This window comes from Primulina eburnea, chromosome 9 (genome assembly GCF_022965805.1).
Source record: "Primulina eburnea isolate SZY01 chromosome 9, ASM2296580v1, whole genome shotgun sequence".
NCBI lineage: Eukaryota > Viridiplantae > Streptophyta > Magnoliopsida > Lamiales > Gesneriaceae > Primulina > Primulina eburnea.
In genome coordinates, this window is record NC_133109.1 from 31974181 (window position 1) to 31998317 (window position 24137).

Here is a 24137-nt window from a genome sequence, read left to right on the forward strand (position 1 = left end):
GTAAGGAGATGCTTTATTCATTACCAACAATACTTGTCTCCTATGAGACTTGATGCATTTATGCTCACGTCTATGTTCAGGTTGGTAAGTACACAAACTTTTAAATGTAAAACAAGAATGATGATCTATTTATAGTAGCTGAGCATATCTACAACTTTGCAACAAAAAAACTTATTTTTTAATATTTTAAAATGTAAACTAGAAACGAATTCGAAGCTTCTTCAGAAGAAAGCCTCTAAAAATAAAGGGAAGAGACGAAAATTTGAAGTTGAAAGGAGCAGATGAATTATGGCAACTGAGATTTGCCTTTGCCCTGAACTTTAAGCAACTAGATCACAAGAATCGGATCGTTTATTGTAAAACAGAACAAGAATCCTTTACAATCATGATTCATGATCCAATGTTTCTACACAATGAATCTAAGAGTCGGCAAATAACTGAAATAAAGTTGCAAATTAACATGTCTTACTTGCTACTCACCCCATGATAAAACAAACATAATATCAGTACAACAGATCAATCCGGGGAATTCTCAACCCACAACCACCTCGTTTGATATCTGTCCAACAACAATCTAATCATGTGTCTGACTTGAATGTGATATGTAAAGAAAAGACACTAAGAGCATTAACAACGAGGGCGTGACTGCAGTCGATAGTCAGCAAGCTGGATGGACTCCACCTTGTGGCATAAGGACACATGAAATATTTTCTTATGTCTTCCTGGAATCGTTAAGACAAAATAAACGTAAGAGCAGATTGGTGATTTGGAAAGTACCACAAAAAAGCCTAGCAGAAGCACTCACCGAATAAAAAGGAGAGCCAACCTCGCCAGATGACTCCACAGATTTCACATAAAACAAGAGGCAAGTAAATTCGAATTTCTTTAATTTTCTTTTGAATGTTTTTTTTCCATTTCTTGATGATCACGAAATGAGATTAATACAATGACTAAACTACAAAGATTAAGAAAAATGATCATCCCATGCATTTTGCAAATAGAATCCCGAATTTTAGCAAAGGTATGTTATGTTCTGGAAATATTTGCAAGATGCAATTTATTCCTTCCACATCGTCCAAGTTCCAACCATTTAAATGAACGCAGAAGTCAAAACCTTTCCAAACTTCCGAGGGTCAACACCATGATTATATACCATCACTTCTACCACTTCCCAAATCTTGAGTGAAATCTCCCACATTCTCTGGTTGTCCGTAAGTGGAGTTGAAACCTATTGAAGTATACCTCCCATAAAACTGATCATTCACCTGCAATTCCAAGTTTAAACAATAAATGCTACAGAAAAACACGAGAAGATCAATAAAATCCATATATAATACTTAAAATTTGAAAAATAAAAATATTATAGGACTCACCATTTGATTTCCATCCGAACTTAAATATTCCACATTAGCTCCTTCTGGTAGCACAGGAAGCTGACTTACAGAAGAATCATAATGAGCCATACCCGCAAAAGTGCCTTCAGGCATATTTTCATGGGTGAAGGATCCAAATATGTCTGGACAAATCGACTGCTCAGACACATTAGGATCAACAGAGCAGTTCAATGGGACCATAAAATCATCAAGTTCTATATAGAATAAATCATTTAGCGGAGGCATGCTATTCAGAGCGTAGCTATCCATCCCTGCCACCGGACCAAAATTGCCTTCATTGATTTGAGCCCAACAATCCAATTCACCAAGACTGTTATACATCTCATTCCCATCAGAGTTCAGCAAATCTATATATTTTCCATTGCCAATAAGATCATCCTGACGATCCTAAATCAAGAAAAAATATACTCGAGTTAAAGCATGGCAAGGAAAATTACAAGACAGTAACAAAACTTATCGAAGTATGTGTCGACCAATCCCAAAAACCTGGTTAGATTTAATTAAAAAAATATATAATAGATAACAATAAATATATCGATTGGATTGCAAAAGGAAAATATGCATTTCTACACATAATTTCTCAAATGCTCAGAGTTCCTAGACATAGACCAAATAATAAGATGCAAGCAAAAATTCCAAACTAAGTTGCCTCAACTCAACATTCACTCACCAAGTGGTAAATGTGATAAAGAGGAGATGACATAAAACATAAATCTGGAGTGAAGAGGAATAAACAAACCTCATATCTTAAATACAAGGAGAGCATTAAAGTAAGATACAGAAAAACAGTGGAAAGCCCTCATTCACATTTGCCATTGTTAAAAATTGGCATATAAAAGTAGTTAAGAATATCCATATGTTTTCAACATTGGGCTTGTTTCATGATTTCATCCAAAATAAAGGTATAATCAGGGTAGAAAACAGAATTGACTATTAAGGACACTTACCCTGTGATTTCCATTCTCATTGGAAGTCAATGAATGGTCATCTGTAAATGGCGCCAATAAACGAGAAATTTCATCCATGGAATCATTAACAGGCACCTCATTATTTGACGGACCAGATGAGAACGATGGACCTGCCTCGGTAGACGTCAACCTAGGTGTACTTCCAAGATGAACCATTCGAGTTATGGCAGAACTACTCTGCACATCAGGTAAAACTGATGCAGTACCCAAATCATTGGCTGATGGAAAGGTCATCACATGATTTTGAGCACCGTCAATATCATCATCAGCCCAATCATCCTCGTTAAATGGTGCTCCATACTGCGCACCATTTTTGGGCCCTAGACCACTCTTCTTGAAGACTTTACATAAGACATACAGGTCCTGCCAAAAAAATCGAGAACATAAATACGATATAGAACATTCGCGGTCACTCAAAAAAAGAGAAGCATTAAAAGTATTAAGCACCAACATCATCTTAAAGAATTGCTTATTAACCAAAGCAACCAAAGAACAAGGTTGAATAAGTGTACTAACTGTACGAGTTCATACCATCTCCGTCTTATGATCAAAGGTATATAAATGAAGGGCAACTTGATCTCAAATAAATTTGACCTACTATTTCGAATGATAACAGCATAGCTCAAATATCTCAAGAAAGTTCAAAATATAATACAAATGGGAAAAAAGATCTTATCTGTGGATATACCTGAACAACTGCAGCAGCCAACTGGTCATCTAGAATTCTGTATTCATGTATCACCCAGTCTGTTCTCTCCCCTTGAGGTGCATGTCCTATGTGGAAAACCAAGGTTTTCACCATTCCGACGGTTCTGCCGTTATAACGGACAGGCCTGTCTTTTCCTGTGGTTTTCCAGAATCCATTTTCAGTGGCACGTTTCACTCGAGCTCCACTTGCATACTTCTTTTCCCTTGGGCAAAAGAAGAACCACTCCAAATCCTTACTTTTCAAGCAAGATTTATCTAAAATTAAACAAAGACTGCTTAATGCCCTTGCAATAAACGAAGAGGTAACAATTGGAAACAGTAAATAAAATTCAAAGATTCCTCTCAAGAGAAGGCCCCCTGGATCCAACAAGGGATGTAAACGAACCGAGCCGATTCGCGAGCTTTTTTGAGCCGGCTCGAAATTTTTTTGAATCATATTCGAGTTTACCGAATTCGAGCCAAACTCGAACATGCTCAAACTTTTTTATAGCCGAACTCGAGCCCAAATTATTTAGTTTCATAGTTCGCGAGTTGCTCGCGCTTCAGTATTTTATAAAAATAATATAATTATATATTATAAATAAATTTTGATCCTCTCGAGTACTTATTTTCGGGCAATAATTCAAATAGTTCGCGAACATATTTGAATCTTTCGAGCCGAACTCGAAATTGTGCTTTAATTCGAACTGAATTCGTGCCAAAAGTTTTAAAATTCTCGAATTTCAAATCGAGCTCAAACTCGAATAGAAGTGTATAACTAATTCGAGTCTTCAAATTTTCATCATTTTCAGCTCGATTAGGCTCGTTTACACCCCTAGTTCCAACATATCAGTTAGCTCATACTTAACAAAGAACTAAATGCCGCAAATAAATAAATGTAGAAAAAACCATGCATAAATACCAACCAGGGAGATCCCATGGAGAAAATTTGTAGATGTTGACCTCTGCAATAGCTTCAACATGAAGCCTCTTTCCCATTACCTTTCTCTTCAGAAAATACATAACCAGCTCCACATCAGTAGGATGAAATCGAAATCCTGGAAGGAGGGACGCCTTCGCCATCAAAGAATGACAATAGATCGCCCCACGTTCAAGTATTGAAAGGCCCACCAACAATGTTTGTGAACACCAATACTCCAGCCGACCACACTGTACTTCAAAAGCAATAGCCAACAGATTCAAAAATAAAGAAGAAAATTGATGACGACGAGTATATACACCACCTCCCACTCAAAGCTACAAGCGACTGTTGTCAAGTCCAATGCCGAAATAAAACCTTTCGAGAGCACCAAAGCCTCCCCCGGTTCATCAAACAGAAAGTAAACCAGACAAGCCAATGATACTTCTTGCTAGAACCAAAAGACATCTGGTGGGCAATACAGAACCTAGCATGTTGACCATATAAAGTTATTGTATCAAGACCATTCCGGACTGCAAATCACGGCTTTAGAGAGAAAACACAACACATAACAAAAAATGAAGTAATAATCCGCCTGAGATCCCAAAGAATCTTTCGTGGCCCTTTCCGCAGATCAGACCGAAATACAGACAGAAGGGCAATCTGTAACACACTTGTAATATCAATGTAACATAAAAAACCAGAGAAAAAAGTAGGTTTACTGAAGATCAGAACAGATTGAACAACCCAATACAATTACGACCCTAAACCAAAAGCCCACAAAAATCAATTTTCTTGGATTTCGAGCAATATTAAACACAAAGTCACAAACTACTCAAAGAAACCGAAAATCAAAACCAACCCTATAATCAAGAACCAACAAAAACCCCCCACTAACCCTATAATCGACCCAAGGAAAGATCTAAAACAGAAAGAAGAAATTAATCATTTTTCATATATTAAACAGCACCAAACAACAGCAGACTAGTCAAGAAACAGGAAAATGAAAGCAACCCAGGAATCAAAAACAAGAAACAATAAACAAAATAAACATTCCCAGCTCATCCGACAACCAATCCAATAAAAAAAACACACTCACAAAACCAATTCATCGCAAACCTTTAAAAAAAAACCCCAACACACCTTAATAGGAAAGGCACAGACGAGCAGACCTGGAGGAGAGAATCGACCAAGAAAGAGAGAGATGAATTCTAGAGAATGAAAATGGAGGCGCAAATGGCGAAGGGAGTAGGGGTTTTATAGAAAGAACAGTGTTGTGGGAGAGTGTTGAAGGAAGCTTGTTTGGAAAGTAAGACACGCTTCCCATTGGTTCATTGACGCGTTTCATCGTATTTACAATTACAACCTTAATTTAAGGTTAAAAAAGGAAATAAAAAACATTCGTAACAGATTATTTTCTCTTTTTTCTTTACAATTTTTTTTCCATAATCTAAAATCATTTATTTAAATATTTAAAATTATTTATTACATTTTATTTTTAAAAGAAAATCTTCGTTTTAAATTTGTTTTAGTTCCATTATATAAAATAAATAAATAAATAAATACTACTCCATAAATGATACATTTATTCAAGTAAACCATGTCATGGAAAATATCAAGCAAGAAATCCTAGAAAACTGAATAAATGTAAAATCCATAAAACATCCAAATCAAATCAAATCCATCAAAAAATATTTTTAAAAATTTATAAGATGAATTGGTCATTGAATTCTTATGACATCTCCAACCCGGTGAGTCCCGTTTTTAGGTTGATTTCATCCTACATATAGGGGCACTACTCCATGATAGAATCAAGGCCCAAATTTAACCACACATACACGGGATCCATTAATTTTTTTAAAATCACATATGTGTATGAATCTTGTTCATCCAAATCATGTAGAGGTAATGCTCCCATATGTAACATCGAAGCAACTCATTTTGGTTCTATGCGCCAATGCCCCATTTTCTCTACGTCAAATTGGCACATAGCTTCTATTTTTTATTTTTAAAATTTCTTATTATAAATAATTTAATATAAATATAAAAAATTAATATAACAATATAATTCATAATTAAAAATATATTAAATAAAAATAATAATTAATATATGTAAAATAAAATGAATATTTCGATAATAGTCTTTTTTTTGTAAAATTTGAAATAAATGTATTGAAGATGAATGTTGTATTTCGTGCAAACATTACACTATTTTAATATAAGGGTGTATTCAACGTGGGAAATTTATTGACTTTTAATGACTTTTGTAGATTTTAAAAATCTAGAGGTATTCAATCAAGACTTTTGCATACTCTATAGAAGTCTTGTGGTATTCAAAATAGACTTTCATGGAGTTTTAAAAAGTCAAGTGGTATTCAACATTTACTTTTATAAACTCTATAAAAGTCTACAGGTATTCAAATTTTCCATGGACTTTTAATAACTTCATGGAATTCATTGACATACAAACATTAAAGCCTAAGGTACAACTACAAATTGTAAAAAAATGTATTTGGTTCACCCCAAAGATTTGAATGGATTTTTAAAACTTCTAACTCTCTCTCTGTCGCTTCACGTCACATATCTTCATATCTTCTCTCCTCTCATCTATTTCTATTACTCTCTCAAAGTTTCGAAGTGTATTTCTATATATATTTTCATCTTTCTTTTTCAAATTTTTCATTTTTTGGCTGATTGTTCATTTAATAATTTTTTATTTTAATAACACGGGGAAATTTTGAATTATAGAATTGATTTTGTGACTTTTAATTTATGATTTATACAAATTAATGTAATATTCAATAATATTAAAAGATGATCAAAAAAAATGTTGTTTAATTCTTAATATTGAATAGTTTCGTACAACAATGATTTTTTAAATTCATTTCGTATTTTAATTATTATGTAAGCTATGATATTTTTATACAAAATTATATCACACAATAATAAATAATATTATTTTTACATTTATATTATCAATTTAAAATAAGATTACATGTTAATCAATTGATGTATTTTAAAAAATTTACAAACATGCATATAAACCCACATATATATACATGTAAGGATTAAACGATTTAACTTTTAATAAGTAAATGTATTTATTAATATAAATATTAAAAATAATTTCAAATTGAATATGTTATATATGTCAATTAATTATTGGTTCAAAGAAATTAATAAAAAAAACACATGTTATAGTTAAGTACAAAATTTATAAAATTCTATAAAAAAGAATCTACAAAAGTCTATAAAAATCTTGCAAAAAAGTCTACATAAATCTGTTTATAAATTTGTGAGATTCCATAAAAGTCAATAAAAATTTATCAAATCCATAAAAGTCTATCATTTAAAAAAGTCATTAAAAGTCATCAAAACTCTGAATTGAATACACGTTTATAAAACTCTATATATATATATATATATATATATATATATATATATATATATATATATATAAGCAGAGTTTTTGCCAAAAATAGTATTTTCCCGTCAAAATGTCATTTCTAAAAAAAAAAAGATTTATCATGAATATTGACATATGTGTACTGCAAAGATTTATCATGAATAAAAAAAACACATATGTCAATATTCATGATAAATCTTTCTTTTTTTAGAAATGACATTTTGGTGGGAAAATACTATTTTTGGCAAAAACTCTGCTTTTATATATATATAAATTTACATCAAAATAGATTTTGTGGTTGAAGATCCTCTTAAAATCGCATTATTTCATCTAGGTCAAATCGTTTTATCCAAATATAAAAACTTAAAATCGCATTATTTATCTAGACATATACGTCAAATCGTTTTATCTAATTATAGAAACTTATATCGATTGAATTGATTGCTGAACTTCTTGAAATGGAATTGTTCCAACCAAAGAAGTCCATTTCCAAAATTACAATCAATCGAATTCTGGAAAACAAGAATGATTGCATGTCTTTTGAATCAAATCATTCCATCTATTTGTCCAAATCAAACCACAAATAATTCCTTTGCAAACAAAAATAGAAAATCCACAAATCCTTAAACGAATTCTCGAAGCACTTGTATGGGCGGGTGTGAGGTTGGTTGGTGGAATATTTTTAAAAATTCTTTAAATATCATATTTTTTATAGGTTAAAAATATATTATAAATTTAATTAAATATCATCTCATATCTTATTTCCATCCAATTTAAATTACAGCATCCCTTTTAATTTTTTTGCCCAAATAAAATAATCAACATCCCAAATATCTACATCTTGGATTTATCGTTAACTTTAATGTATACATGTCACATAAACTCTCAAATTTATATCCAAATGATATCTCAAATTATTTTCTTAGACACTTCTCAATTAATATTTCCAAAGCTTGGTATATGGAAACATGGTCTTTTAATATATATATATATATATATATATATATATATATATATATATATATATATATATATATATATATATATATATTTATATATATATATATATATATATATAGTATGTGTCTTATGAGACGGTCTCACGAATCTTTATATGTGAGACATGTCAATCCTACCGATATTCACAATAAAAAGTAATACTTTTAGCATAAAAAGTAATATTTTTTTATGGATGACCAAAATAAGATATCCGACTCACAAAACACGACCCGTGAGATCGTCTCATATAAATTTTTGTCATATATATATATATATAATATATATATATATATATATATATATATATATATATATATATGGAAACATCATGTATAAAACATATTAAATATTTTTCTTCCAAAAAATTAATATTAAATTAAATTGGTTTAAAAGCCCAAATAATAACTAAATTATTTTTTACTAAAACAAAAAATATCTCTATTTTTTTTGTTGTAAATGAACATTATTTTATAGTTTACTATAAAATAAAATTATGTTTGCAAATAAATTTCTTTCATCTACTAAAAAAATAAATTTATTTCATTTAAGAAAAAAGTGTTTTTAACTTTTGAGTACGTTTAATGGGCTTTGTGCTTTTATGTAGCAAGATTGGTAAGAATTAGGTGATTTTAGGCCCACTAGAACTAGATAAATGGGTAATAGCATTGGGCTGTGTGTTATTAAAAAAAACAAGTAAACAAACTCAAAACTCCATGAAATATAGTAGTTTTCAACTGAAGAGTTACAGTCCTTCCATGATGATTGATACTTACTGAAAATTTAGTGTTCAATTTTTGTAGATAATGTTAATTTAAGAGTAGACTTCGAATTTACTCTAGGCCTGAAATCACGAAAAAGACCGTGAGAAGGGAGTCAGGAGGGTTTTGCATATAATGAGATATCAACTAAAGGTGCTGATTAAAGTCAATATAGTGAATGAATGAATTGAATGCTCAAACCTGATATTTATAGGAGGATAATGGGCATGTCATGAGCCTTCTACTTTGGCTAGGGATGGGCCAAGGGTCCAAAATCCGGTTTCGGCCTGATTTTGATACCAACATTTTAAGAATCTAAGTACTTAAATTTGGAGGTTCTGGGTTCAAGTATTGGAGGAGACGAAAAAACCACTTTCCAGTTGTGGGATGTTATATGAGTGACGGTGCATGCAAATGGGCTATGGTTCATGTTTGACCATCCTGACGATCCATGATCAGTAGTGGTGCATGAGTATAGGCCAAAACCCATGTTAGTTCAACCTAATGATCCGTGGTTGTTACAAAAAAATGTTGTTCGTTCGTGATAATTAGTTATGCTAACAATTTGAGTCTCTAATTATCGTACGGACAACAAATTATCTTTTTATATATTTGTTTGGCAAAAACTTGTGTGAGACGGTCTCACGGGTCGTATTTGTGAGACAGATCTTTTATTTGGATCATCCATGAATAAGTATTACTTTTTATGCAAAGAGTATTACATTTTATTGTAAATATGAGTAGTGTTGACCCGTCTCACAGATTAAGATCTGTGAAACGGTCTCACATAAGACTCACTCTATTTGTTTGTAGCCATGAATCGGTTGTTTGTTTGTAGCCATCAATCGGGATAACTTTTTTCCATATATAAATTTTCCATAAATTATCAAATGAGCATATGAAATTATTAAAACTGGCCTAGCTAAAAAATAAATAAATTATAATTTACCTAATCAATGCATCTTAATTTGAAAATTGAATAAAAGATTCGATATTATTTTAGTGTCAGAATTTGTCATTTAATATCAGATTTGGAGATTTATATTTATAGATTTGTTTCTAAGTACATCGACTTATTATCTCGACACACATCACATGTTTGTACAATTTTTTTTTGAATAATTATTTTTGCAATTAAGTTGATTTTATATAAAACAATGAACTATTAGATTGAAAATTTTTGTAATAATTTTTGTAGTTAGTAATTATTGTGTTGGATGATTTGTGATTATTTTTTAAATAATAATCATGCAATTATACTAAAAATATATTAAAATTGCGTAAACAATGTCTGAAGTTTTTTTTATAAATAATTTACCAATTGTTTTTATTTTATTAAATAAATGTATAACGTGTCACTCACATAATAGATGTGATAAAACATAAAAAAAATTGTTCATCTAATATATGAACAATGAGTGAGTCTCATGTGAGACCGTCTCACGGATACTAATCTGTTATACGGATCAGCCTTACTTATATTCACAATAAAAAGTAATATTCTTAGTATAAAAAATAATATTTTTTCATGAATGACTCAAATAAGATATCCGTATTATAAATTCGACCCTGCGAGACCTGTCTTATACAAATTTTTGCCATAAACAACATATTATCGATGTTCATATAAGTATATGCTATAGATATACAGTATTTCAAAATTATATAATTTATTATGGTCCAATTTTATATAGTGCCATATATGCAATAAATTTTGACTTTATTTTTACAAGATTACGTATCTCCTTGAATTCGATTTACTGTCACACAAATAAAACCAGTAAACTAAAATTTAAAAACGATAATTCCATTTCAATGGCGTCTGCTCTTTTTGCCATCACACTCCTCGCTCTTCTACTTTGTTCCTCTACCGCTCGTCACCACAAACAGCCGCCCTCCGCCGGAAATCCAGGCCATGACACCATCCATGAAGCCTGCAAGGGGTCAGGTGATCCGGTGACATGCGAGTCCTTCTTGTCCAAATCCATCCACCTGCCTCCAAACGCCACCGTTTCCCAAGTGATCCAATCCATACTGGTGGTTTCCTCCGAGGATCTCGAGAAGGCTAAAGGAATGGCGAAGAATATCTTGGACGCGTCCGGAGGGAATCTGAACCGCTCCGCCGCGGCGAGGACTTGCCTGGAGGTGTTGCATTACTCGGATTACCGAATCAATCTGACGAAGGACGCGTTGCCAAGAGGCGAGATCAAGGACGCGCGTGCATGGGCGGGCGCGGCTTTGGCGTACCAGTACGACTGCTGGTCGGCGCTCAAGTACGTGAACGGCACAGATCTGGTGGACGATGCGATGTCGTTTCTGAACTCCACCGTCATCTTTCTCAGCAGCAACGCGTTGAGTATGATGCAGAATTATGACGTTTACGGGGAAAAAACCGGGTCATGGGGTCCGCCGAGGACGGAGCGAGACGGGTTCTGGGAACCAGTGTCGGACCATTCCGGGTCGGGTTTCAATCTCAGAGTGCCGGCGGGGCTGAAGGCAGACGTTACCGTGTGTAAAAGTGGAGGGTGTACTTATAAGACGGTACAGGAGGCGGTTAATGCTGCCCCGGATGATATCGACTCCGGTAAGCTGTTTGTGGTACATATCAAAGCCGGAGTTTACGAGGAGACGGTTCGGGTCGGGTTGGAGAAAAGGAACGTGGTGTTCTTGGGGGATGGCATGGGCAAAACGGTCATCACAGGATCCATGAACGTCGGCCAACCCGGCATGTCAACGTTTAACTCTGCAACCGTGGGTAAGTGTTATTCATTGTTCGAAGAAATAATCTGTTTCACTTTGTGTTACACGGTTTAAGCTAGAGCTTAACGAATATAAATCTGGTTTACAGGAGTTGTAGGAGATGGATTCATGGCAAGTGATCTCACAATCAAGAATACAGCAGGTCCTGATGCTCATCAAGCAGTAGCATTCCGCTGCGACAGCGATCATTCGATCATACAAAACTGCGAATTCGTAGGCAATCAAGACACTCTCTACTCCCACAGCTTACGCCAGTACTACAAATCCTGCCGTATTCAAGGCAACGTGGACTTCATATTCGGAAACTCGGCAGCAATCTTCCAAGATTGCTTGATACTCGTCGCCCCTCGACAGATCAACCCCGAAAAAGGCGAGAAGAACGCCGTGACAGCACACGGCAGAATCCACCCCGGACAACCAACGGGCTTTGTCTTTCAAAACTGTTTGGTAAATGGCACCGATGCATACATGGCTCTATACCATAGCAATCCTAAAGCACATAGGAGTTATTTGGGCAGGCCCTGGAAAGAGTATTCGAGGACGGTTTTCATTCGTTGTAGGTTGGAGTCCCTGATAAATTCAGATGGATGGATGCCTTGGCAAGAAGATTTTGCTTTGAAAACTCTGTATTACGGCGAGTTTGCTAATTCAGGGCTTGGTTCCGATTCGTCGAAACGAGTGGATTGGAGTAGCTTGATTCCGGCCAAGCATGTTGAATCGTACTCGGCTCGGAATTTCATCCAAGGGGACCAGTGGACTCGTGCATTTTCTTGATTCTTGGTGCTCAACTTTGAGCAAGTAGAAGCTAACAATCTCCATTAGAACAAGATTAGCTTATATTTTTGGTTTCAAGGAATGAAATTAATCATATAATAAAATTTATAATTAATTCTTAACTTTTTCACAAATATAATTCTCATCCAAGCTTTGCTGATGAATAATTGAAGTAAAAATATTGTTATTTTTCATGAAATATGGGTGAGTGTATTATTATATACAAAGGCTGCGGTAGCGTCTGTTCACCTACTCTGATACCAGCGCACGCCCCACTCGTGATAGTTCGTTTTAGTTTCTTTTGGATCAATTCAAGGAGTTGGTCTCGAGGTCCTTTCAAATTAAAAGTTTGCATTTGCATCCAAATATTTGAATTCGAAGAAATATTTTAAACGACTTTGTATTGTAATATATTTGAAAATATTTTAACTATCAATATATTTAAACAAATAATTAGTTGAGGTTTTTGTTGGTATTTATTCTTTTTTTTCTTGGAAAATCTTATCTTATGATAGAAATGAGTGAACCAAAAGTCTACGAGAAAATAGTAAACGATATTGCCAACGATATTTAAGCAAGACTCAAGAGTTCGACTATTTTCCTTAAACGATATTTCCTCTCCCCAATGCTCATAATTGTTGGCAATTCGTTTCCCAAGCTATAACGACTATGATTTTAAAATAGTAGCACTACAAATTTTAAAGTCACTCGAACTTGAAATATTTAGAACGCTATGAAGATGATATACAAACTTTCTAATTTCGAAATCTAAGCGTTAAGCTTAAAAATCCAATTCTAAGAGTTTAAATATTGCAAAACTTGGATTTAAGCGCAAATGCTTAAAAAACTCAAAACTAGAAGACAACTCTCGAATTTAATTTTAAAGTTCTAGTTTAAACGTAAAATCAAGATTTTATATCTTAAAAATTTGAACTTTAAGCGCTAATACTTAAAAATTCACATATAAAACTAAACCTTTATAGAAGATAAAAAGCCTTGAATCAAGAGATATGTCTCTGTTGGGATCGGTTGGGGGATCATTGTTGAACTATAATAGCTCGGTTCTTGAAATATTGAACACCGATGAATTAATCGAGTTTGGTGTTCAAACCAAGCGGAAAATACTCGAAATAATCCTTCGTAGAAACCGATTAAATATTTTGTAAACCATTTAAAATATATGCAAGTTGAATGAATAAACATATTTCAGTTGAAGCATTTTATCAAACACTTGGTATACAATATTTTGGTATTTGAAGAACACATAAAATGCTTCAACAATACTTCTTTAAAACTATGGAAATGATAAGTAAATACAATAAACAAATAGACACGAATTTGTTTATGGATGTTCGGAGATTTCAACACTCCTACGTCATTCATTAGAAGACTTTGATTTATACAACACCTTGTACAAACTCATTCAGCTAGGACTTACTCCTACTGCCTAAACTGAACTCCTAGCACTCAAGATTGTAGGCAGCACCTCACAATCAGCATATTGTTTAATGTCTCATATGCAAAGACTACATACACAAGTTTTACGTCTTTGTGCAAGACTCACTCAACTAATCTTTGAACTTCAACTCTCTCGTATATGTGTGAGTGATCGTGTGTGACGAATATATTAGTTACAGTGTACATCTCAAATGTATCCTCACACAAGGGCTTGTGCTCTCAACTAGCTGATTTCTTCATGCTAACTGCCTGTCTGCCCATGCTTTGAATCTACTTCAAAAGCTCTTGTTTGATCTTCAATATGTTGTATTTATAGGCTCCAATACTGATATATACGTTAGACACAAGAAATATGATCGTTGGAAAGTTTCTGTACTGTTTCTGGAATTGCAACGGTCAAATTCGTCTTGCTGGACATTTTCTCGACTGGTCAACTCTGGTCAACTCAACTGGTCGTTCAGTTCAACTGATCAGCAGCTGGTTCAGTTCAGTTGGTCAGCAGCTGGCTTCAGTTTCAGTTCAGCTAGGTCAGTAGCTAGTTCAGTTGGTTCAGTTTCAGCTGGTGTGCTGAAATCAGCCTAGCTGATTTCAGTTTGTGCAGAACCAGTAGCTTCATCGTCATTTATCAGTATCGTAAGCTTCGATTCAGACTTTGACTTCTAAGAATGATTTGTAGATCTTTGTATTATCTTTACAACGCATACTGAATTGCTTCGTTTCAATAATCGAACTGAGAGATATGACCAAAATACCACAGCTGCTCAAACCCAACTGATTGCTGTTTTCGTGTGATAATTGAGCGATCAGTTGGACCACGATAATATCCGATTTTGCCCAACTGGCGTGAAATACGATTTGTTCCAAATTGAGTTTTCTAATCAGTCCAATTGGAGGATTGTCATTTGAATCCTCCAGCTGGGAGATATCATCAAAACACCGAAGCTCGCCAGAAATTTAGTTTGTGCAAAATTCAGTTTCAGCTTGCTTCTTGTGTTTGCAACTTCACACTTGAGTAAATATGTTAGAAACACAATAACAAGTTTTGTTAACATCAAAATCAAGATTGCGAACTTAAAAAGTTCCAACAATCTCTTCATGAAATGATGCACTCTTTCACTAATAAAATGACATATTGTTTGGATCAAATTATGGCACCTCTTCGGCCACGTCCATTGATGTGCCAACTTCATTTTATATATATATATATATATATATATATATATATATATATAAAATTTATATTCAATTTTTTTGTTCGATAAAATTCGAGCTAAATTAATTTCTCATTCACTCTAATTAATATTCGTCATCTAGCTTGTTCGAATTATTTTATCGATTTTAAATGAGTACAAATCTCATTTTTTCTAACAGTTTGAAATTTATTGTCATATGCATTATCCAAACAAATCAATGGATTTGTCAATTCAAATATAATTTTACAATTATGTCGGACCTCATGTTTAAATTGAAAATCATGCCCTAGATTCCTAAGGTAAAAAATTACAAACCTCAAAAGTAACATTGTTATAGATTGCGCGAACAAGAAATGTTATTGAACTAGTATGATGTTAAATAAATGTCACATAGAATGGTAGATTTTATTACGACTCACATATACTACTAGCATGTGGATGGTAATTTTTCCGATTATATAGCTAAGAATTTTAAATGAGCTGAACTATTAACAAGTTGTTTGAACCGAGCTGGGTTTGTCGCGAATCCAAACTGGGTTTTGCATGAGTTTGAGTGAGTTCGAATACTCTTTTGAGTGATAAAAACTTGTGTGAGACGGTTTCACGTGTCTTATTTTGTTACAAAGATCTCTTATTTGGGTCATCCATGAAAAAATATTACTTTTTATGCTAGAGTATTACTTTTTATTGTGCATATCGGTAGAATTGACTCGTCTCACAGATAAAGATTCATGAGACCGTCTCATAAGAGACATACACCTCTTTAGTTAGGCTAAAGCTTTGATGTCTCAATCCAACATCGAATATTAAGTTTTCGTATTAAATTTGTTAAAAATAATAATTTTTTATTATAAGTTACATTGTTTGATATTTAATTTGTAACCCAAAAACTTTTGTGAGATCATTTTAAGATCAATTTTGTGATATAGATTTCTAACTCAAACTAACTCATGAAAAAAAAAATATTATTTTTTCATGATAATTATGCATGAGATCAATGCATATAATGAGCACAAATCCTTAATTTACAAAAAATATCTTATGAAGTTGAAACTTTAAATACCCCAACTTTGATTTCAAAAAACAGTGTGTATATATATATATATATTAAATATATGTATCAAAACTATATATATATAATTTTTTTTTTTAAATCTTTCAGCCCAATTCACTGTTCAGTTTGGCCTACGTTACCTGGTGAACTTTGATTTCATCAGATTCCGACAATCAGCCAGTTGTTTTGGCAGACGAGGACGAGTAACGATCAAGATTCTTTCAAAAATTCAATCTTCAGTGATAAATTATATTATAATACATTTGTTGCACTTATGGTGTTTGACGAATAGTCCGATTGAGGAAATGGCAATTCTAAGAGGAGTAAGCCACATAATAACGAATTATTCCTCGAAGTTTTTGCTTAGTTTCATTGGAAGAATTTCTATTTGGGGTAAGGAGGCAGGAAGTGGGCACAAGTGTTTTACTTGTTCATACAGGCGAACGAGCTACTCAAAGATGTATCATGGCTTGATGCATTTGTCGTGCCATTTTTCAACTGTCGCTGGGACCGTTTTAGTCCAGGCTCGTGACTTGGGTAAACTTCATGAGGAGTTGGAGAATGCAATTGTTGAGCGAAGACTTAATGATGCATGGGACTTGCATGAGAAGCACATGCGGGTTGAAGGGTTTGCCAGGAAATCTACCGTGACCAAGTTAATTTCAAGTTTGACTGAGAGTTTAGAACTTCAATGGGTTGAAAGAGCTTATGGTTTGGTGGAGAAAGCTTTTGGAGAGAACAAGCACACATTATTTGACAGGGAGATTTTGATGTTTCTCTCTTTGGGTCTTGCTAAATGTGGATTATCGGTTCCTTCATCGATCCTTTTGAGAAAGCTGATTGAAATGGAACACTTCCCCCCTGTGGCAGCTTGGTCTGCGATTATAGCTTATATGGCAGAAAAATCATCTGGGGCTTACCTGGCAGCTGAGTTGACTCTTGAAATAAGTTACTTGTTTCAGGACAATAGGATTGATCCTCGAAAAAAGACTAATGGACCATTGATTGCTATGAAACCAAATGTAACCGCATTCAACATTGCTTTGGTGGGGTCCCTTCTGTTTGGCACTACTCGAAAAGCTGAACAACTACTTGAGATGATGCCTCGGATAAATATGAAACCTGATGCAACACTGTTGATCGTCATGGCACATGTTTATGAAAGAAATGGTCGAAGAGACGATCTCAAAAAGATTAAGAGACATATTGAAGAAGCTCATAATGTAACTGATATTCAGATTCGGCAGTTCTACAACTTCCTGCTTTCTTGTCACTTGAAATTTGGGGATCTAGATTCTGCATCAGGCTTGGTACTGGAGATGCTTCAAAAGGCAAAGAAAGCTCAAAATTCTCTTGGTGTGGCTAATTTGATATTTGAAACTCGTAAAAATGGCAGTATGCAATCTCATCGAGATTCTTCTGATGGGGATTTGAATCAAATAAAATCTGATCAAGCTGAAAAACCTGTATTACTTGGACACCATTTCTTATCTTTTGAAGATCTTTTAAGGGACAGAAAATTTTTGAGTCTTGAAGCTGAGACGAAAGGCATTCTCAATATGTTGATTGCCAAGTTACAAAAGCATGTTGAATTAATTACTAGTGAAAAAGGTATTCTCAGACCTACTGAACAAACTTATGCGAAGTTAGTTAAAGCTTTTTTACAAGCTGGTAAACTTAAGGATTTGGCAGATTTTTTAATTAAGGCAGAGAGAGAAGATGCACCCGTGTCTGTTGATAATTCAGCTTTGGTTACTGTTATCAACTCGTGCATTGCCCTTGGATGGCTAGATCAAGCGCATGACCTTCTCGATGAATTGCGATTGGCTGGCATTAGAACTAGTTCCTCGGTGTATGGATCCCTTCTAACAGCATACTGTAAAGAAAATCGAATGGGGGAAGTAACATCATTGATAAGAGATGCTCGTAAGGCTGGTGTGCAGCTAGATGCCAGTTCTTATGAGGCAATGATTCGGTCCCAGGTGCTTGAAAGGAATACAGAAGAGGCCCTTCATCTGTTCAAGGAAATGAAAGAGGCTAAAATACCCAGAGGTGGTCATCGAACATTTGATGAGTTAGTCAAAGGTTCTACTAAGGTCAGAGAAAGTGGTTTAATGGGAACGCTATTACAGGAAATAAAGGAAGGGCAAATGGTGGAATCTGGAGTTCACGAATGGAATAATGTGATTCACTTTTTCTGCAAGAAACGGCTAATGCAAGATGCTGAGAAGGCTCTGAAGAAGATGATGAGTTTAGGACATTCCCCCAATGCACATACATTCCATTCTCTAGTAACTGGGTATTCTGCTATAGGTGGGAAATATATTGAGGTGACCGAATTATGGGGTGAGATGAAAGCTTTTGCTTTTTCCAGTGGAATGAGATTTGATCAGGAACTCTTGGATGCTGTACTTTACACATTTGTGAGAGGTGGATTCTTTGTTCGAGCGAATGAAGTAGTGGAAATCATGGAGAAAGGAAATATTTTTGTAGACAAATACAAATATCGCACTCTTTTCTTGAAGTACCATAAAACACTCTATAAGAGCAAAGCACCACAATTCCAGACTGAATCTCAGTTAAAAAAGAGAGAAGCAGCATTGTCATTTAAGAAATGGGTGGGTTTATGTTGAAGAGGCTGCTTCTCACTTCTGGCCACTTTATTCAATCAACCACTATCCAACTCAGCACTAGCAAACATCTCTTCGTCTCATCTCATGTAAGAGCAGAAGCCTATGAAGCTCACCCTCCTACTTTTAAAGAGTACCAACTCGACTCGTGCGTAAAATCATGCTCAGAAGTTTAGGAACAACTTAATAGATCATAGACTCTTGTAATGCAGTTAGATACCGGTGAAAGATTATTAATAGTTGTGGACATATGCAATTTAGATTTTTCAAGGAATTTAGTCTTTCAGCTATACAATCTTGATTGCTCCAGGAATTTAGTCTCGAGCCTGTGGCTTAATTTCTCAACTTTCTTAATGAATGTTTTTGTGTATTGGATATGTTGAAGAAGTAAATACTCAAGTATTCTATTCTTCTAATCTTGTTTGTGCTGAAAAATATCTTAATGTGAAGTACTATTTTAACAATAAGTTTGGTTTCGCCTCAATAGTTATCATATGCCGCAGCCATGTTTATCAGTTATCAACTTTTCTTTTTGAAGTATAAGATGTTTTAAGAAGCACACAGTAGAATTTACTAAGATCAGATGCCGAACAGCTTCTATAGTCACTTATGTGTTGATAAAATGATCTAATCATAAAATTGCAGAGCCCATTTGCATTGCTGGTGGTGTAGGAACTTGGAATTCACTATCAGTCGAATTTATCTCCCCCCAATGCCGCAACATTCCCTCCCAATTGCAGTGATCATCAATACATCTCTTCATTCGAGTATCTTGTATTTTGATCTTCCAATGTCCATCGGAGTAATTTCCTTTCTCTGCCTGCCGTCTATCCCATTCTATCTGTGCCTTCTGTCTTGATCTCAATAGACAAAAATCTTGCAGGTTTTCAGACATGGCATCATGCACTTTCCACCACCTTTGATGGGCAACATCACTGGCAAATTCTTGTAATATCTCAACATTCCAGTTGCAGTCATAGTCCTTGTAGCACAACCATGGCTTATAACCCAAGTAGTGAATACCATAAAGAATAGGTGGTTCTGCCTCAAAGAGGTGAGTTTTTTTCTGCTTTGCTTCTTCATCATCATGAACCCAGAAATGTTTGAGGAAGTTCACGTGCCTGGGTATGCGGTGCCACCATGTAAATATTTCATTCAAGTAACCCTGGTCTCCACCATTATAGGATTCTATTTCGTTTATATGATCAATTAAAAGCATGAATGTTTTATTTGATGGTTCTATCACCATTACTCCTGAGTTGAAGAGGGTTCCAGCGTTGCCTGTCGCAGAAATTTCTGGCAGTCTGAACAAGAAATCAATGTTTTTGAGAATAAGCAAATCAGCATCGATAAAAATTATCTTATCATAATCTGTTAGCTGCCATAATCTGAACTTGCTGTAATTCCACTCATTGTACGCGTCCTTTTCTGCTCTAGGATTTCTTATTCTTTGTATTGTGCGAATTTGCCAGCCTGCCGATGCAAGACCACTTCTGTGGTGATCACTGATTGTCTCATCAACGAGAATGACAAGATCTTTGCTGGATCCTGCCATTCTGATGCTCTGAGCTGCAACTATGGCCCCACAAACATAGATATGATCTGAATGCAAGATCGTGGCATATGCCTCTCGTTGCCTTTTGCCAGAGTAATCTTGTTCTGTTTTCATGAGGTTGCATTAGCAGCTTGTCAAGCACTTGTTATGAACCGCATAAATTTCAATTTCATTTATAATATACATCATACTATATGTCTTGCTTACTGAGAAATAAGTAAAGCTTGGTTTGAGTTTACCTATGGCTCCAGGAGGTATAGCAATTTCACATGATCCTACTGGAAGCCGAAGCTTTTCTCTCAGTCCATTCAGCTTTGGTGTGTATAACCATGACGTTCCTTCATGTGCGACAAGATCTTTTCCTGTAAACAGATTGGGCACTGGAAAGCCGGTCGACAAAAAGAGAAAATGCACGGGGTAGTTGCCTTTGCTAGAGACAGCTAAAGCAGCAGCAGAGATCTGTATGTGCAGTCGAGCAACATCTCTAGACCAATTTGCATCATTTCTACCCGGAAGTTTAACAGCAATGAGGTCAAGTCGTTGTCTTGGAACTACGAGTTTTGGTAGAGAAGGGCAATCTGGAACATCAATTTCTTGTCCTTCATCGATCCATTCAGGGTACAAGGACTCCCATGTAACGTTTTCCCCAGCAGGTTGCAGGTGCAGAACTGTGTGATTGGCAGTGGGAATAAACTGTCTCCATCGGCGAATTTCGTTCTCATTAAAACTAAGAAGACCAAGTCCTTGGATTCTGCTATCTTCAGGTAATTGCTCCAACACTTTCAAAATATCCTCCCAGTTGATATCTAACTCTGATATGTAGCGAGGATCTGGCCCACCCCATATCCACCTGTTCACAAGGACTGGCTTGCATTATATTTGTCCATTTAGAAAAACTGACAGTTGTTTCTTAAAATGTTGTATCAGACTGCAAACTATAAATACTGTAAGAATCCATAATCGGTGCTGGGTGGAACCAGGATTTTGATGTAATGAAAACAAAACATGTTTCTATGCAAGTTTCCTGATTGAAATAGAAAATTGTGATGAAGTTACATATCTAAATGAATCGCTGATAAAAACTGTTGGCCTAGACTAATCTTTTTCAATAAAAAATAAATGACGAGGAACACCAAAGAGCTTGTTTAATTAAAAGTTCACGTGTTTGGTAGAGGCTAAGTACAAGGGCCGAGTTTCGTTATGCCTTGGGCTTAGATATACATCTCGGGGGCTTTCAGTAAGTATGAATGAAAGACTTACTGGGAAAGTGTGCGAGATAAAGTCTTGTGATGACAAACTGTTGGAGAAGAAAGAAGGATGAGAATAGTGGCAATTAGAAGGATAAGCAGCACCAATTTTGGTTCAAGGAACTTAGATCTACTGGTCTTTCCTGCAGTAGATAATTTCAGCCTCTGCCACTTCTTTTTGTGTGTGTCGTCCCTGCTAACAAGAAACAGGAATATAGAGTCAGAGTTTGATTGATTGCATTCTCACTTCAGAGGTCTTAATAACTAATCTAGTCCATTTAGAGCACAAGAATGAAGCCCTTCACAAATCTAGTCTAGCCTCCGATTCTTCGACTTTGTTTAGCTAGGTGATTTATTGTGTGGTAAAACAATAGTGGGACAACAAGAGCTATTCTCAATTCGTGAATTAAATTATTCTTAAGATTATTGTTTGATTTTTTTGGAGAGGTATTAATCTTGTTCCATAAACTTATTCATCTAGAGTCTAGACTCATGAAAATTCTCGAGACTTGCCATACTGAAGATCAAATTACATAATAAAAATGTATCTCAAGTAATACAGCTATAAATCAAACAAATAAATGTTCTTACATTCGTTTTCTGGTATCCATAAACTTTAGAAACAATGGATCAATAATTTGTATCCTGTTAGTAAAGAATGAGAGAACAAAATAGAATAGATTTTCCTGAGATACAAGCCCAAATGTGATCTGCCTGAATTGACAGATTCTCAGGAAATGATCAACTTTGTAGAATTCTGCTTTAATGTTTTTCAGTACCTTGAGATGAAAAAGGGGTATCCCAAGATTGTTTGTCAAATATCAACTTATAAGCACAGAATTATTTCGAAGAAAACGTGCAATAAATAGCTTTGGTAAGCATTAAAAATATTGGATGTAAGTGTACGTCTTGCCATTCTGTGCTTATGATTACTGTCACACAAACAAACCAATGTATAACAGGGCAAATCTTCTGCAATATTTGGTGCTATATCATTTGATATACTACCTTAAGAAGCAGGAAGAGTGATCAATTTTTCGATTAAAAAAAATAATTGTTGAAACCAATTTAATTTGGAAGTTGGTTCGGTTGGTTCGTTCAGTCAGTCAGTTTTTTTTTGGAGAAATATATATTTAATTGTCTCGGTGTCGATTTTTTTTTACTAAAATTGGTATTTGGAACCTTTTCAAGAATGTTTTTTATATTTATCTGTTATTACATCAGTATGATAGTTTGAATATGATTATACATTTTCGTGATTAATTTCTTAGACAAATTGTACTAAAAGATAAATATGTCATTATTTTCTAAAAAAATATTTATTGTATTCTTATATATTGTTAATTTTTTTAATACAAAAATATCAATTACTCGGTTAATCAATCGAAATAATCGATTTTAAATTATTTTGTTTTATTCGGCTCTTTTTTTGAAAAAAAATAATCTATTCCGTTTGGTAAACTAAATTCAATGTAATCACTTTTAGTAATTCGGATCGGTTGATCACTAAACCGATCAATTGCACATCCCTTATCATTGATTAGAAAATATTTATTATCTCATCTTTATTTATTCATTATTTATAATGATTTTCTTCCTATTTATGCTGTTTTTCTTCACCAATTTGAAAATATAATTCTTCACTTAAACGTGGGTTTTAGCTGATATTGTATCGCCTTAAAGGAAAGAAGTTGATCAAGGAAACTTTTTTGTGGGTTAGGGAAGTCGAGCCTAATCTCTGGCAGTGACTAGTGTGAGGGTCTTTTCAAGAGGAGTAGGTCTCTTGTGAGACGGTCTTACGAATCTTTATCTATTAGACGGGTCAGCTCTACCGACATTCACAATAAAAAGTAATATTCTTAGCATAAAAAGTAATAATTTTTTTATAGATAACCCAAATAAAATATCTGTATCACAAAATATGATCAGTAAGCCTGTCTCACACAAGTTTTTGTCTTTCGAGAGATATTGGAAAATTAAATAAGGAATTAGTAAAGATTATGGTGAAATTCCTAACTTCCAATTAAGTTCGTTTATTAGTGGTAAACTTTTATTTCTTTCTTTGTAGATAGGTAATTATAATTTATATTCAATTATCCATATTTACTTTTATTATGAATGTTCATGTGTACTTTAGGTGATTAATAATGAAAAACATAGTTATAAGATTTAGATAATGTTTAAATTCGTTTGAATAATATCTTGTTTATGCGTATTTATCAATATAAATATATCAAAATATAGTAGATAAAAATATATCATGACAATAAATCATATATATTCACTTATTCATATGTCATTTGTCAATCCACATGTGATTATAATATAATGACAG

The 24137-nt window shown here is 34.2% G+C and overlaps 4 protein-coding genes across 8 annotated transcripts; 2 read left to right on the forward strand and 2 right to left on the reverse strand.

The window, feature by feature from the left end:
• Positions 1–333: 333 nt before the first annotated feature.
• LOC140841720 (NAC domain-containing protein 82-like) lies at positions 334–5266 on the reverse strand. Of its 3 annotated transcripts, XR_012120260.1 has the most exons (7): positions 5141–5266; positions 3976–4455; positions 3051–3325; positions 2342–2725; positions 1374–1781; positions 806–1265; positions 334–722 (listed from the first exon to the last, which is right to left on the reverse strand). XR_012120260.1 is itself a non-coding variant. In XM_073209358.1 (5 exons), exons 1-5 carry the CDS (start codon positions 4130–4132, stop codon positions 1146–1148), a joined length of 1344 nt encoding a protein of 447 aa, XP_073065459.1. In that variant the 5' UTR covers positions 4133–4206; the 3' UTR covers positions 334–1145. The 3 variants fall into 3 exon arrangements, 1 of the variants encoding a protein (XP_073065459.1); XR_012120261.1 differs by lacking the exon at positions 5141–5266 and having other exon boundaries at positions 1374–1772; positions 3976–4206; XM_073209358.1 differs by lacking the exon at positions 5141–5266 and having other exon boundaries at positions 334–1265; positions 3976–4206.
• Positions 5267–10915: 5649 nt separating this feature from the next.
• On the forward strand, positions 10916–12782 carry LOC140840576 (probable pectinesterase/pectinesterase inhibitor 51). Its single transcript, XM_073207757.1, has 2 exons — positions 10916–11886; positions 11980–12782. Exons 1-2 carry the CDS (start codon positions 10947–10949, stop codon positions 12663–12665), a joined length of 1626 nt encoding a protein of 541 aa, XP_073063858.1. The 5' UTR covers positions 10916–10946; the 3' UTR covers positions 12666–12782.
• Positions 12783–16464: 3682 nt separating this feature from the next.
• On the forward strand, positions 16465–20957 carry LOC140841721 (pentatricopeptide repeat-containing protein At1g03100, mitochondrial). 3 transcript variants are annotated; one of them, XM_073209359.1, is made up of 5 exons: positions 16465–19089; positions 19646–19802; positions 19884–20054; positions 20473–20672; positions 20928–20957. In XM_073209359.1, the coding sequence occupies exon 1, from the start codon at positions 16676–16678 to the stop codon at positions 19001–19003; it is 2328 nt and encodes a 775-aa protein (XP_073065460.1). In that variant the 5' UTR covers positions 16465–16675; the 3' UTR covers positions 19004–19089; positions 19646–19802; positions 19884–20054; positions 20473–20672; positions 20928–20957. The 3 variants fall into 3 exon arrangements, with proteins under 3 accessions (XP_073065460.1, XP_073065462.1, XP_073065461.1); XM_073209361.1 differs by lacking the exons at positions 19646–19802; positions 19884–20054; positions 20928–20957 and having other exon boundaries at positions 20473–20550; XM_073209360.1 differs by lacking the exons at positions 19646–19802; positions 19884–20054; positions 20473–20672; positions 20928–20957 and adding an exon at positions 19280–19637 and having other exon boundaries at positions 16465–19222.
• LOC140840900 (UDP-glucuronate:xylan alpha-glucuronosyltransferase 1-like) lies at positions 19632–21513 on the reverse strand. Its single transcript, XM_073208052.1, has 3 exons — positions 21501–21513; positions 20795–21418; positions 19632–20659 (listed from the first exon to the last, which is right to left on the reverse strand). Exons 1-3 carry the CDS (start codon positions 21511–21513, stop codon positions 19632–19634), a joined length of 1665 nt encoding a protein of 554 aa, XP_073064153.1.
• Between the last annotated feature and the right edge of the window lie 2624 nt (positions 21514–24137).